This window comes from Podarcis cretensis (assembly GCF_951804945.1).
Source record: "Podarcis cretensis genome assembly, chromosome: 7".
Taxonomy (NCBI): domain Eukaryota; kingdom Metazoa; phylum Chordata; class Lepidosauria; order Squamata; family Lacertidae; genus Podarcis; species Podarcis cretensis.
The window spans coordinates 70,304,829-70,319,364 of record NC_137176.1 but is presented as its reverse complement, the minus strand read 5'-3'; the positions used below and the strand labels follow the sequence as shown (position 1 = coordinate 70,319,364).

At 41.4% G+C, this 14,536-nt stretch overlaps 1 protein-coding gene across 14 annotated transcripts in view; it reads left to right on the top strand.

Annotated features, from left to right (window-relative positions):
* The window catches only part of RNF19A (ring finger protein 19A, RBR E3 ubiquitin protein ligase), a 57,384-nt gene that overhangs the window by 10,616 nt on the left and 32,232 nt on the right, over window positions 1-14,536 (top strand). For all 14 annotated transcript variants that reach the window (XR_013841084.1, XR_013841085.1, XM_079984818.1 and 11 more), the window contains one exon: window positions 8,304-9,084. Coding sequence is in view for 12 of the 14 variants with exons in the window: in XM_079984818.1 (XP_079840944.1) it covers window positions 8,489-9,084 (596 nt within the window). In the remaining 2 variants the exon portion in view is untranslated. The remainder of the gene's footprint in view (window positions 1-8,303; window positions 9,085-14,536) is intronic.

Below are 14,536 nucleotides of genomic sequence, written 5' to 3'. Positions count from 1 at the left end.
ATTGTATCTTTAAATTATTGCAACCAACCCTAGAACCTTGTGTTGAAGGGCGAGTAAGAAATCTAACAATTTGCATCAAACTTTAAAGAAGACTATTAAATAAGGCACATTAAATATAATTTCATATCATGTCAGCTGCAATGTTCAAATACAAATGGCAGAAATGGTTAACCAGTTTCTATATCTTGTACTACATAAGCAGATGCATAGCCAGCAATGGGACACAACTACCCATGACTCTATTTAATTGGATACTTTTAAAAATTATTGGACTTAGTTAGTCTATGGAGAGGTAACTTTTTTCCGTCTCATGGCCGCATTCAAGATTGGTCAGTCCTCTGTGAACAGCATGCCAGCAGTCATAATGGCCAAAGTGGCCATCAAACATATTGTGTGTGCCTACTGCACACAAACGTACACACACAGTGCACATATCTTATACACACAAACACATGCTGGGACAAGCCATGCTCATTCTTCTCATAGCACTGGGTTGAGAACAGAGCTTTAAAGCTGGATTTGGAGGTTTAAGCCCCTCCTTTCAGCCCAGCCCTGCTATGGAGTAAGTTCCTCATCATAGCACTAAGCTAGCTGGGAGAGGTTTATGTCTTCACAGGCCCCAGAACTGTAATGGGCAAAATACTTTCCCTCCTTCCCTGCTGTGTGAGATTTCCTCCACCAGGCATTCCTGGGAGTGCCTTTGCACCAACTGTTAACTCGCCTAGGATGAGGAAACAATCTCAGTTAACTTGTGTGGCACGGGTGGGTGAAAAATCCCCCTGGCCTAGTGCCCTAATGCCGAGTAAAATGAGGGTTTGTGCACCATTTAAAATGGCTTTGTGTGCCTGACCTGGGCTGTGGTTGTTACCCCTGATTTAGTTGAATTGCTGAAGAGGTTTCCTGTTTAGTCCTTTAAAACAAGCCTGAATCAACGACTCAGGAATATATATTTTTAAATCAACAGTCAAGCTAACTCTTCTAGAAATTACACATATATGCACTTTGTTAGCTACCCTAATTAATGGAAAGCTGAGATGGAAATGTTTAAAATGGTTTCTAATTATACAAAACAATTTCCCCTGGAAATACAAAACAATTTCCCCTGGAAAGTTCTTTTTCTGTTTTTCAGCATAAGGTAAAGGTAAAGGGATCCCTGACCATTAGGTCCAGTTGTGGTAAACAGTGTTTCCGTGCGCTGCCCTGGTTCGCCAGAAGCACCTTAGTCATGCTGGCCGCATGACCTGGAAGCTGTACGCCAGCTCCCTTGGCCAATAAAGCGAGATGAGCGCCGCAACCCCAGAGTCAGTCACGACTGGACCTAATGGTCAGGGGTCGCTTTACCTTTACCTTTAAGTGGTTTAAAGCTTTCAATGAATATGTAAGATAACCAGTTTTTACCTATAGTGTTGTAGGTTCTTATATATAATTCCCCAGGGAAATAGGAAATCCAAAACAGGACATGCTGCAATTGTGGAAAAACCAGTTCTTCACACACAACTTCATTTAGATGCTCTCTCCTCTTCTTTGCTTTTTTTTTTTAACAACAAAAGCCTTAAGTTAAAGTTTTATTTATGATTTATCCACTGAAAAAGGGCACTTTATCCCTTTCTTTTTATGAGACTGCATTTAATTTTATTGTTTTAAAAATATGTATGCTTGCTAGCTATTTTCCCTCTCTATTGAAATGCAAGCAGTTCGAAGACAAGATTGCTAATATGGCCTACATTTTACCCGTTTACTGGAAGTAATTTCTCAATAACGCATATTTTCTTGGTAAGACTTGCTGTATCTTTCAAACATGAACAATTGGCAGGTTCTTCCAAAACCTTAAAAGCTGTTAGGCACTCGCATCTTTTTGAAAATGTGACGAGGGTTAAGAGGACTGACTCTTCTGTTGACTCAACGTCTTTCACTTTGAAATACAGTAAATATAATCTTTGCACCAAACATGACTCCAAGGACAGCATGGGTACAGACCCATCAAGAGAGACTATGCAAGGGCAGGAGAGTAACAATGTGCTTGTCACAATGCAGAGTGATAGTTGCCGAGCAAATGGTAGTTATCCCGGGGAATCACCAACACCAGCATTATGTGTTTGACAAACAAAATTAATTGTAACTGTAGAAGACTACATTAACTGTGTGTGAGAGAGACTATATTATTACAAAGTGAATGGGAGAAATTGTAGGCTCCTGAGAGTTGGGCAATTCACTGGCTCTGTCTCCTGCAGGGTTAGCGAAAACAAACTTTCTTTACCCAAGCTGTATGTTGCAGCTTTATTCAGCTCACATTACTCAGCAGGCGAGACCCCCCAAAATAAATTAATTGTAGCTATTGATTGTGTGCTACCTACAGTAGTAATGACCAGAGGTGTATGCATTACTAGATAACAGTGGCAGTGTTCACATCAATCAGTGTTTGGTCATACATGGAATCCTAATGAAAGTGCTTGACAACATTTGAAATTCTGTGCTCATTCTTTAATACATCATAAGTTCACACACACATTGTTTTTTGTATTCTCTGAGTTTATGGCCTCTCAGTTAAAACCTATAAAAATACTGTTCAGGTTAAAGATTAAATTCAGCAAACATAGTATAGAAAATATAAGCTAAGGGTCTGGTGATTTCAGTATTGACTTCCAAATATATAGTAACTTTTATGGTGACCTCCTGAAGATTGTTCAAAATTTTCCATGTTGAAAACCTGTTTTCATTCAGCCATTTTCCAGTGCTGCTTAGTTTACATTTTAAAAATTTTCAACAAATCAGCTAGAATGTGATATCTACTATTTAGCTCAGTTAAATATCAACAAGGCGTTCTTCTATCTTTCCCCATCCTTGGGTTTAAAATGTATATTTCACAGACCTGTAGAGTGCAAATTAGGTGGGGCTGTTTTGTCAGTTTCTCTTCCCCTTTCTGTGCTAATTTTCTTTTCTGTATGAAGTTGGATAATGCCTTTTGTTTCCTGTACTCTTGTATTCCCTGATGCTTAAATTGATTTGGAGTCCTAGTTTCCTGCCTGGAATATGCAGATGCTGAAACTAGCAAGGTTAAAAGTTTCAGTTAAGTTCCACCCCCACCCCCCAAATCCTACATTCCTTTGAGGCTCTGTAGCAGTTTGTCTGCAATTTGGAAGTCTTAATCCACTCTGGAGGGGCTCCTTTGTATATAAATTTCATCCACTTCAGCCAAAAGGGGGGATTATGAGCATTTTATAGATTCCACATTATAGTGAATGGGAAAACACAGAACTTCATTTCATTCAGAGTGGCTCAGGAGCTGAACTACAGAACAAAGTGTGACTCAAAAAAAAAAAATCAGACTACAAATGCAGAGATGATGAAGCCCTTGCACACACCCTAATATCTACTGCTGCCCCTGCTTTTTCCGGGCCTTTTGACCCTCTGTAAACACTATTTTTGCCCCCCCATTAGTACCCAGGTGCCCACATGTCTATTTTAAGAGATCATTTCATGCATGAGCCAAAGTGGACTCCAGATTGTAAAAGCTTTTGTTACACTGTACTAAAATTTGCTACTCTTTATGGTGCCCTGACTCTTAATGTTTTTATTGTTCATGCCAGTGTTGTTATAGTTGGGCAGCATTTAAAAGCTTCTAGGTTTCGGAACTGTGGCCTATTTCTGCAGGGTATATGATGGCGGGGGGGGGAGGGAGATTCATATTTCACATCATTGAAATAGGTGCAAATTAAATTTTAATATGTGCTAGTTCATACTACATTGTATGAAGTAATAAATAAAAGTGAACCTATTGGAATTGCTAACAACAACAACAACGGCTAGTTGATGATGCATAAATAGTGGAACTTTCCCTGCTAAGTGCCTTGAAGGATTGTTAATCACAGTTCATGCAAATCATGTTTCATATTTGCATGCATTGTAAAACATTTGTTTCATTTTTGCTGAAGCATTAAACGTGAAAACAAATGCTGTATCTGTAGTAATGCTAATGCCAACAATAACTTTGATACATACATTTACTTTACTAATTTTGTACATCGTTTACTGTACATTTCCAGCTAAATTAAATAGCCACATTTATTCATTTCAGCTCCATTATTAGATATGGGGGTGGACAGTTAGATGGAATAACTTGGGAAAGGAAATATCAATACTTAAGAGGGGCTTATTTTAAAAAAAATATGTTCTAGGCCTATGCCCTATTAAAGTAATTTACAACACTCCTGTTCAACTGCTTTTACAGAAAGAAAAAATGAATGTCAGACTTTAAATGTAAAAAGATAAAGGTACCCCTGCCCGTACGGGCCAGTCTTGACAGACTCTGGGGTTGTGCGCCCATCTCACTTAAGAGGCCAGGGGCCAGCGCTGTCCTGAGAAACATCCGGGTCACGTGGCCAGCGTGACATCGCTGCTCTGGCCAGAGCCAGAGCCAGAGCCGCACACGGAAACGCCGTTTACCTTCCCGCTGGTGAGTGGTCCCTATTTATCTACTTGCACCCGGAGGTGCTTTCGAACTGCTAGGTTGGCAGGCGCTGGGACCGAGCAGCAGGAGCGCACCCCGCCGCAGGGATTCGAACCGCCGACCTTTCGATCGGCAAGCCCTAGGCACTGAGGCTTTAACCCACAGCGCCACCTGCGTCCCCTACTTTAAATGTACAGCCAGCTAATTAAAAGTTTTAAATATATGCTTCTGCTTTAAGTAAAGTATGTTTCTGTATCAGCTGGGAATGAGCTCTCTGAGAGGAAGTGTGAAGTTGCCGAATAATTAGTGATGACTGGCAAATGAACTTGTCTAATAGCAACTTCTCAGCTCCTTTGTAGCTGTTGCCTAAGGAATATATAGCACATTGGTGAACCATAGAATAATTTGAGAGAGTGAATTTGGGCCAAGTCCCAATTTAGATTTCTCTGGGCCTTTCCCACTGCAGCACTTTTATTTGGAAAATGCCACTACCAGACCATTTGTTAGTGACAACTGATCTCTTAATAAGAAACTCAATTTTCTTCAGATTTTAAACATTACTTTCCAATGATTTAACATAATTTTAAAATGTTAATATGTATGAGAACACACCATGTGGGTTTGAGTACAGTGTTTCTGTTATTACCAGCCCACTTCAACTGCTTGAAGAATTTCTTTCCATTACCATGTATTCCTCAAATATACAAAGGTAACTTGGGTTGTTGCTATGGCAGCTGTCAGCCTTGAGAATAAAAACGTGGGAACTGCGTTTGTCCAAGGCATAAATTCTCCTTTTTAACTAACAATAACAAATTTGTATCATTGTGCACAAAAGTCAACCAAGCTAAAGAGATAATCAAAACAACAAACAAAGCACTGTGCTCTAAATTTATAGTATTTAATTTTGCATTACAGTCATTCCTCGGTTTAAATATGGTTTGGGATGAATATTTTCGGGTTGCGCTCCGCAGCGACCCGGAAGTAATGGAGCACATTACTTCCAGGTTTCACCGCTCTCACATGCGCAGATGCTCAAAATGACGTCACGCGCATGCGCGAAAGTGGCGACCTGCGGACGCAGGTTGCGTTCGCTTCAGGATGTGAACGGGGCTCCGGAATAGATCCCGTTCACATCCAGAGGTACCACTGTATTTTTATGCTGAACTGCTAGACCTTAGTCACTTTAGTTACAGGAGTGTTTCTTTCCTAGGATGTCCCCCTTCTCCTTCAACCCCCTAAACCAGAGCTTTCCAAACTTTACATGTTGGTGACACACTTTTTAGACATGCATCATTTTGTGACACAGTAATTTAGTTTTACTAGCAAACTGAAGGTTAAACTAACCCCTTTCCAGTCCTGGGAGGAGCGTGGGGAACGTTCATACTATACACCTAACACTGCAGCCAACACACTTAACATGTCACAACACACAGTTTGGAAAGCTGTGCCCTAAACTGAATCTTCTGTTGCATTCCAACTGTCAACATGCTCTCAGAAGTCCATTGCTTAGTCCTACATCAGGAAAGAAGCCTTATCATCATTCATTGCAGGGGCTTGGACTAGCTGACCCTTGGGGTCCCTTCCAACTCTTAAAATTCTATGATCTTGATGTTCTATTATGGTCACAGCCAGTGCTATTTTTTGGAAAAAGAGGTGCTGGAACTCACCATGAACGCCTCTTTTGCTCTTTCAGTGGCAACGGTGTTTACCTGAGAGGTGCTGGAATTGAGTTCTGGTGAGTTCTGACTCAAAAAAGCCCTGGTCATAGCTGTTGTAAACAAATACCTCCATTCTTTCCTAATAACCAGCATTTTGTCTTCTGATTCCTGTTCAGTTATGTGAGTGCTGTTGCTTATGTGGCCAAAACGGTAATGTTTAAGAGGGAAGTATTGGAAAATGTAGGGACGCAGGTGGCGCTGTGGGTTAAAGCCTCAGCACCTAGGACTTGCCGATCGAAAGGTCGGCGGTTCGAATCCCTGCAGTGGGGTGCGCTCCCGCTGCTCGGTCCCAGCGCCTGCCAACCTAGCAGTTCGAAAGCACCTCCAGGTGCAAGTAGATAAATAGGGACCGCTTACCAGCGGGAAGGTAAACGGCGTTTCCGTGTGCGGCTCTGGCTCGCCAGAGCAGCGATGTCACGCTGGCCACGTGACCCGGAAGTGTCTCCGGACAGCGCTGGCCCCTGGCCTCTTAAGTGAGATGGGCGCACAACCCCAGAGTCTGTCAAGACTGGCCCGTACGGGCAGGGGTACCTTTACCTTTACCTTATTGGAAAATATGAAGCTGTGTGTCTCCTGCTTTTTGGATTGCAAGTTTTTATTTGATAGAGTTATATACCATTTTATACCAAGAAAGTGTCTTAAGGGGGTTACAAAAGTAACAAATATATTTATAAACAATGAAACTGAAGAACTAGAATACAAAATAAAATAACTTTTCCCCCTAAAGCAAAACATAATAGTACTTTTTTTGGAAACAATTTCACTCTTATTACCAAGGGACACATTTACTCATAATAAGCAAAACTCATCACAGTAATACATGCATATTCCCCTCCAGATTCTATTTTAAATGTATTCTCAATTTCCCTTCTACAGAAATACAAATAATGTACTACCACCTACCCATCCGTATCACTCGTCCCATTTCACTTCCACAACTCACACACATCCATCATTAAAAATACATTATCCACTCCGTTACTCCAATATCTCCCTCTCATTCGCCACATTGCTGTGACCAATCATTCTACTGTTTCTGCTAAAAATGTATGCAGAGTCACCAGGAGTTGACTATGCACTGTCAGAACTGTAAACTATCAAAAGAAATGCATAGCAATCTGGCTCTCACCCATTTTGTTATTTCTCACCCAAGGATAGGTGGAACTGCACACACCCTTCCCTGGTACTCCTTCCTCTCACCAAAAAATAACCTCAGACATTTTCTACCCACATCACAGACACACCACAGAAAATAGAAACCCGACCAGCAGGAGGGCACCCTTGTTGCAACCCCAAATGCACAGGCCAAAGGGGAGAGTTCTCTTTCGGTGTCTCCCTGTCAGGAGTGCCCTGCCAGTGACACCCACTGCAGCTTGCCTGTGCTGGTTTTGTAACTGGATGTCCATTATTAGCTACAGCTGGTTCTACTCACTTTCTCCATGGTCCTGCCTGAACAAGACGACACTCAGGGTCATTTGGGCTATCTGACTGGGGAGTATGGTTCTTATTTTTCTCCTTTGCTCTTTATCAGCTTTATCAATAACAGTGTCTCCCTTGTAAGAGTTCAATAAAATACTGGATTTAAATGCATCTATAACTTGGGATGATTGTCAGTGTGATTAACAATCATTTTCCAGTTCTCACCCCCCCCCCCTTTTGTGCACTTCTGCCACCTGTATAGGATATCGCCTTTTGGCATATTCAGCATTTGTGTCCCTTTGTCTTACATCCCCCCCAACTCAAAGCATATTAAGCTGCTACGATAATAAAAGGATTCTAGCTTGCCATGAAGTTATCATGTTGCTTTTTTTCCTTAGTTCTTAAATAATGCATCAATTTCACCAGAATGGAAAACTCCCAAGCAATTCTCCTTGTTAGATTATTTCTTTTTGTTGTATATATCTCATTAAACTGTAGTATAATCATTAAACTGTAACAAAAAAAAGGTCCACCCCTTGATTATATCAACTTGCTAATTGACAGAAGTGCACAGGTGGCTGAAGCAAACAAGGTGGAGGTTTAGTTGATGAGGTAGCTGTAATAGGAGTTAGCAGAGTAATACAAGTCCTCTGAAAACAACAAAGAACCTGAATATATGTGATGCTAATCTGTCTCTTGTCTTTCCCTTTCATTTGTAGAATTGCTGTGAAGAGTTTCCTGGAATTATATGTTGTGAAGAATTTTGTATGTGAAGAAGACAGACCCGACCATGTATAACATGACTTAGCCCCCTCCCCAACATGACCTCTAAGTTTGCTGCTTCTCAATAGGCATTTTTTCCTTAAAGTGATCAGTGTTGTACACATGCTTTGATCCATTTCTGATGAATGTTTTAGCCATGAGTTTACATCGGCAAATGGGATCTGATAGAGACTTGCAATCTTCTGCCTCCTCTGTAAGCTTGCCTTCAATTAAAAAGGCACCAAAGAAAAGAAGGATTTCACTGGGGTCTCTCTTTCGAAGAAAAAGGGATACAAAACGCAAGTCCAGAGATATAAACGGAGGTGTGGATGGCATTGCAAGTATTGAAAGCATACATTCGGAAATGTGTATGGACAAGAACTCTATTTTCTCTGCCTATATGTCTTCTGACAATGGAACAACCATCATCAGCAAACAGAGCGGAGACTTCATGGAGTGTCCCTTGTGCCTTTTGCGACACTCCAAGGAGAGGTTTCCGGAAATAATGACTTGTCACCATAGATCTTGTGTGGATTGCTTACGTCAGTATCTCCGGATAGAAATCTCTGAGAGCAGAGTTAATATCAGCTGTCCAGAGTGCTCTGAGCGATTCAATCCTCATGATATTCGATTGATATTAAATGATGACATATTGATGGAAAAATATGAAGAATTTATGCTTAGAAGATGGCTTGTGGCAGACCCTGATTGTAGGTGGTGTCCTGCTCCTGATTGTGGGTAAGTTATTATCTCCACCCCCCCTTCCTACCCATTCTAATGAAGCACATGGATCTTGTCGTCATTCTGAAATATATTATTCAGCTCATTAAATTGCTCTAATTGTCTACTAATTTGTAACTATTTTAACATTTGAAGTTTTGTGCCTCCCTCATATTGCTCAGGTTGTGCTAAGTAGTCCTTATTGTTTCATGGCATAGATGAAACAAAGTAAAAGAACAGACAGGCAGATTTATTCTGGTAAACACTGTTATTTCACACTGTAGAGTGTTTAAAGGAGTGACTTTAGTCCCTTTAAAATAAAATAGAAATATTTTAATACACTTTGAAAAGAAACCTAGCAGTTTCTTGAGTGTAAATTGTGAAAGTTTTTATAAAATAAAGAAGTTAACCTTGTAGTTACACATCCTGGCATTGGCAGTTTTAATACCCCAAATATTGGTGGCCAGTAGAAATTCAGTATAAGAGAGCATAAACCAGTTTGTTGTTGCTGCTTGATGCTAGAATACTTTTTCCTAAGCTGCAAATGTTTTAATATTCAAGGAAACACATTTGATTGTCATCATTAAGCCAGAACAAGTGTACCCTTTGTCATATTCTTCCCTTTCCAAGCCCACTACTTGGGAGGAGCAAGAGGGTACTTTTCATTCTAATCACTGTTTTGCTTGGTAAAGCTCCTCTCACCACTCTCCCCGCCTTCGGTTGCCTTGTTCGGTTCCCAGCTCTGGGTTCTCAAACTTCAAGCAATCTCCTAACTGCTGTTATTCTGCTGCTATCATATAAACACCTATCTCTGACTTATTTTGTTATAGCTGTGATAACTTGGCCAAATATGAAATGTGATTGGAACACACAAAACTCCATTAGTATAGTAAAAGCTGAATATAAAGGGTTTTTATGGGATTTGCTTTAATAACGGTGTTCATTTATTTTATGTTTTAACATGTGCTTATACCTCTATTCCTAACTGTATCCTATCCAACCTACTCTACCCCTTACTCCTCAGCACCCACACCAGCTACTCTCACTTCCTCCAAAACCCAACTGTCACTCCCCAGACACATACCTATTCTGTCATAAGCTACCCTGTCATTCAGCACACAACACACACAAACATTCCATCCCTCTTTCACTCCCCCCTGAACTTGCCTTATCTTAAATCATACAAACCTTCCTACACAAAATTTACACAACAGTATGCCAATCAGCACAAATTAGATACAATGACAAATACCACGTCCTCTGCTGATTTTTAGATCATTTTAATCCTTAGCAAAACAATAACTTCAGCTTAAAGGTAAATGTAAAGGGACCCCAAGTCCAGTCGCGGACTCTGGGGTTGCGGTGCTCATCTCGCTTTACTAGCCGAGGGAGCCGGCGTTTGTCCACAGACAGCTTCTTGGTCATGTGGCCAGCATGACTAAGCCGCTTCAGGCAAACCAAAGCCGCGCACAGAAACGCCGTTTACCTTCCCGCCGGGGTGGTACCTATTTACTTGCACTTTGACATGCTTTTGAACTGCTAGGTTGGCAGGAGCAGGGACTGAACAACAGGAGCTCACCCCGTTGCGGGGATTCAAACCGCCAACCTTCTGATCGGCAAGCCCTAGGCTCTGTGGTTTAGACCAATTTAAGCGTTCGTGTTTATCGTATATATGGCATTAGTATCCATGAAGTCATTAAGCCAAGCACTTTTTGCATTAAAAGTATATACTTATTCTGTGACCTGAAGTGCTGCATTATCATGTTAGCAAGAAGATTGTGTGTAGCTAGGAACAGGTGGCTGGTGAGAAAAAGTATAGTGATGTTGTAAATAAAATAGCATGGAAAATGAGCTGGTAGTAGGGAAGTAATTGGTTTTCCATGGAGAATAACAGATGAGTATGTTTTTTCACTTCTGCATATGTTGGATAGTAATTACTAAATATCTATTGATTGACTGAATAACTAAAAAAAAAATTCAGTTCTTCAGTAGTTCAAATGACAGTAATTGCATGTTCTCCAGTATTGGCTTTGAATCAAATTTGGATTGTGGTCCTATTTAGAAAGAAACATTGCAGAAGCATGGTTTGCTTTTCTTGCTTTGCGCTTATCATCTTGTTCTTGTCAGTCCAATCCTAGACCAAAAGTATGGAGCATAAAATTCTTTTAATTTGAGATGTTGCCAGTTTTCTGGACAACATTGTAGCTATTTTGAATGTCCTTCTCTGCCCCACTACAGCATTTATGAACTTGGAAACCTATAGATTCCAAACCATGTGTTGGAACATTTTCCAAGAGAAGACTACACATCTTCAAGAAAATACTAAAATTATAGGAGGCTAGATTTTGGTTAAACAGTAAGAGGAACTCCTTGAGAAATAGAATTGATTGACCATGGAACCAGTTACCTGATTATTTAATCAGTACAATACAATAGGTTTATGTTCACCACCCCTTTCCTTGATTCACAATGCTATGGATTTATTTGAGTGACTTTTCATTTTAAATGATTTTTTGTTGATTGTACCTTTTATTTTATTTTTTAATCTACTGAGTCCTGTGTAATGTTCAGATTCAGTTTTGTGTCCTAGGTTGGGGCTTCAATCTTGCATACACTTTTCTGGTAGGTAGCTTCATTGAACACACTTGGATTTACTTCTCAGTGACCTTGCATATAGATTCCTTTGTTAGAGATGATTCATGTGTTACAAGAGTGGTGAGGGAGCTGCTTTTGCATGGCTGGATTGCATGTCACTCTGGTCAAGCCTGTAATTAAAGGGCTCTGCATCATTATTGTTGTTGTTATTATTAAGCCACTTCCTGTGAAACATCTCAAAGCTATTTCACAATACAATAAAGACATATATAAAACACTTGCACATATAAGAACAATTACATATCCAATACAGATTGGGATAAAAATATCCACTTTCCTTCTTGAAAGAGGAATGCCGAAAAGACAATACATGCATTAAAAACAAAAAACTGCCAAGTCTAAAAATATTTTAAGATATAAAGCAAGATATTAGATGACAAATAAAGCAATAATATAAACCAGGGATGGGGAGCATTTTGCATTGTGAGGGCTACTATATGGTGACCTTCTGAGGGAAGCATGTAATTGGTGGGCTAGAGACAAAACATGGATGTGGTTATGGATGACTTTTACTTCTTTGAGCTCAGCTACATTCCAACCACACAAAAACCAGCCAGGCAAAAGGTATCAAGGTAGGCATAGAGTAGGGCTGGTATAGTCTGGGGAGGTGGCATGAGCTGGGCTTAGCCCCAAGTGTCAGATAGAAATGCTTGGAGGGCTGCATTTAGCTCCTGGACCTGAGGTTCCCCCCCCCACCCCGTTATAAACAGTCTGCACCCAGAAGTGTGCTGATTTTTAATATACGGTACATTAGTTCTCTTTTGTTGACTAGCAACTTCTGTGAGTGGCCTGCTTCATATGTCATGCTAAGCCAAACCATGGCTTGGCACAATTGCACAGGCTCCCAGGGCAAAGATCAGAGAACTTTGCTCCTCCCCATTGTTGTTGTGCTGTGCTGTTGCTTAGTATGTTGAATCTGGGAATGACACAGCCCCACAGACCTTTCGCACTGGCCCTTGGGACTCTCCCTAGGCTATGCCTCCTCTCCAAGTTAAAGTTTTCATCAGCCCTGCTCTGCATCCTCCTTGATTGCTGTTGCCCGGCTGGAGGATGGGGTATGTGTGTGTGTCTGTGGAATCCTGAAGTACCTGTGTAGCTGGAATGTAGCCTAAAGTACAAAAGTGCCACTGTCCCTCCTCCTCTCCCCCCCCATATATCTTTAAACAGCCTGAGGCTTGATGCTTCTAGATACTGAGGATTAGTTTCTAAGCATGTGAGAAGACTGAAATGCAGACGCCTAATGTTTTATACCTCTGTTCTCTGATTCTGCCAGCAAAGCCCTTATTTCTACACAAAAGGGCAGAATCCCTGTTGGTCTATTGAACATGCCTTCCCTTCTACAAATGGCATTATTGCATTACTATTATTGATTAGAGAATGTTCATGGGGAAAAGCTGGGATTAACAGCTTAATTTCAGAGTCAAACCTCTTGTGTATTATAAGAGACACTGTTAACTCTCCAGGGGACGCTGGTGGCGCTGTGGGTTAAACCACAGAGCCTAGGGCCTGCCGATCAGAAAGTTGGCGGTTCGAATCCCCGCGACGGGGTGAGCTCCCGTTGCTCGGTCCCGGCTCCTGCCAATCTAGCAGTTCGAAAGCACGTCGAAGTGCAAGAGTCCTCCGCGACTGGACCCTAATGGTCAGGGGTCCCTTTACCTTTGGGACGCAGGTGGCGCTGTGGGTTAAAGCCTCAGCGCCTAGGACTTGCCGATCGAAAGGTCGGCGGTTCGAATCCCTGGGGCGGGGTGCGCTCCCGCTGCTCAGTCCCAGCGCCTGCCAACCTAGCAGTTCGAAAGCACCTCCGGGTGCAAGTAGATAAATAGGGACCGCTTACCAGTGGGAAGGTAAACGGCGTTTCCGTGTGCGGCTCTGGCTCGCCAGATGCAGCTTTGTCACGCTGGCCACGTGACCCGGAAGTGTCTCCGGACAGCGCTGGCCCCTGGCCTCTTGAGTGAGATGGGCGCACAACCCCAGAGTCTGTCAAGACTGGCCCGTACGGGCAGGGGTACCTTTACCTTTACCTAATGTTTTATACCTCTGTTCTCTGATTCTGCCAGCAAAGCCCTTATTTCTACACAAAAGGGCAGAATCCCTGTTGGTCTATTGAACTTGCCTTCCCTTCTACAAATGGCATTATTGCATTACTATTATTGATTAGAGAATGTTCATGGGGAAAAGCTGGGATTAACAGCTTAATTTCAGAGTCAAACCTCTTGTGTATTATAAGAGACACTGTTAACTCTCCAGTGCTCACTGATTTTCTGTCACATATGCACTATGTCTGTTTGATACAATGTGCCCCACTTCTCTCTGGTAGTTGTTGGGTTGGAATATGAAAATTAAGATTACCTTCAACTTTGTGTTCTCAGAAATATTATTTGAATCTAAGCTTGTTTTCAGCTGGACCTGGGCCCCTGGGGTTTTACAGATTGTGGAATTCAGAGCAAACCTTGGGCCTCCACATTCCTCCCAATGCTTCCACACCACGGAGGGAACGTAAAGGGTGAACCAGGAGATAACATTTTGAATGCAGGACCAGAGACTGCATTTTAGTGGGATCTTCTGTTCCAGTCATTGGCTGCCACTGTGATGATGAGGAAGCCTGAGATGGTCCTTATTATATTAATCGTATTTTATATAGTAGACAAGTCACAGGATTGGAAGTAGTTTTTTTTAAAAGTTATATTAGTTCATGCTATACAACATTGACCTTTTGTTGCTTTTGAGGATAGTAGTTCCCTATAGTTTGGCTTTAAGAGGTTTTGAGAATAACTAATTTTATTCTCACAACTCAAGTTACTATATAAAATGGCTG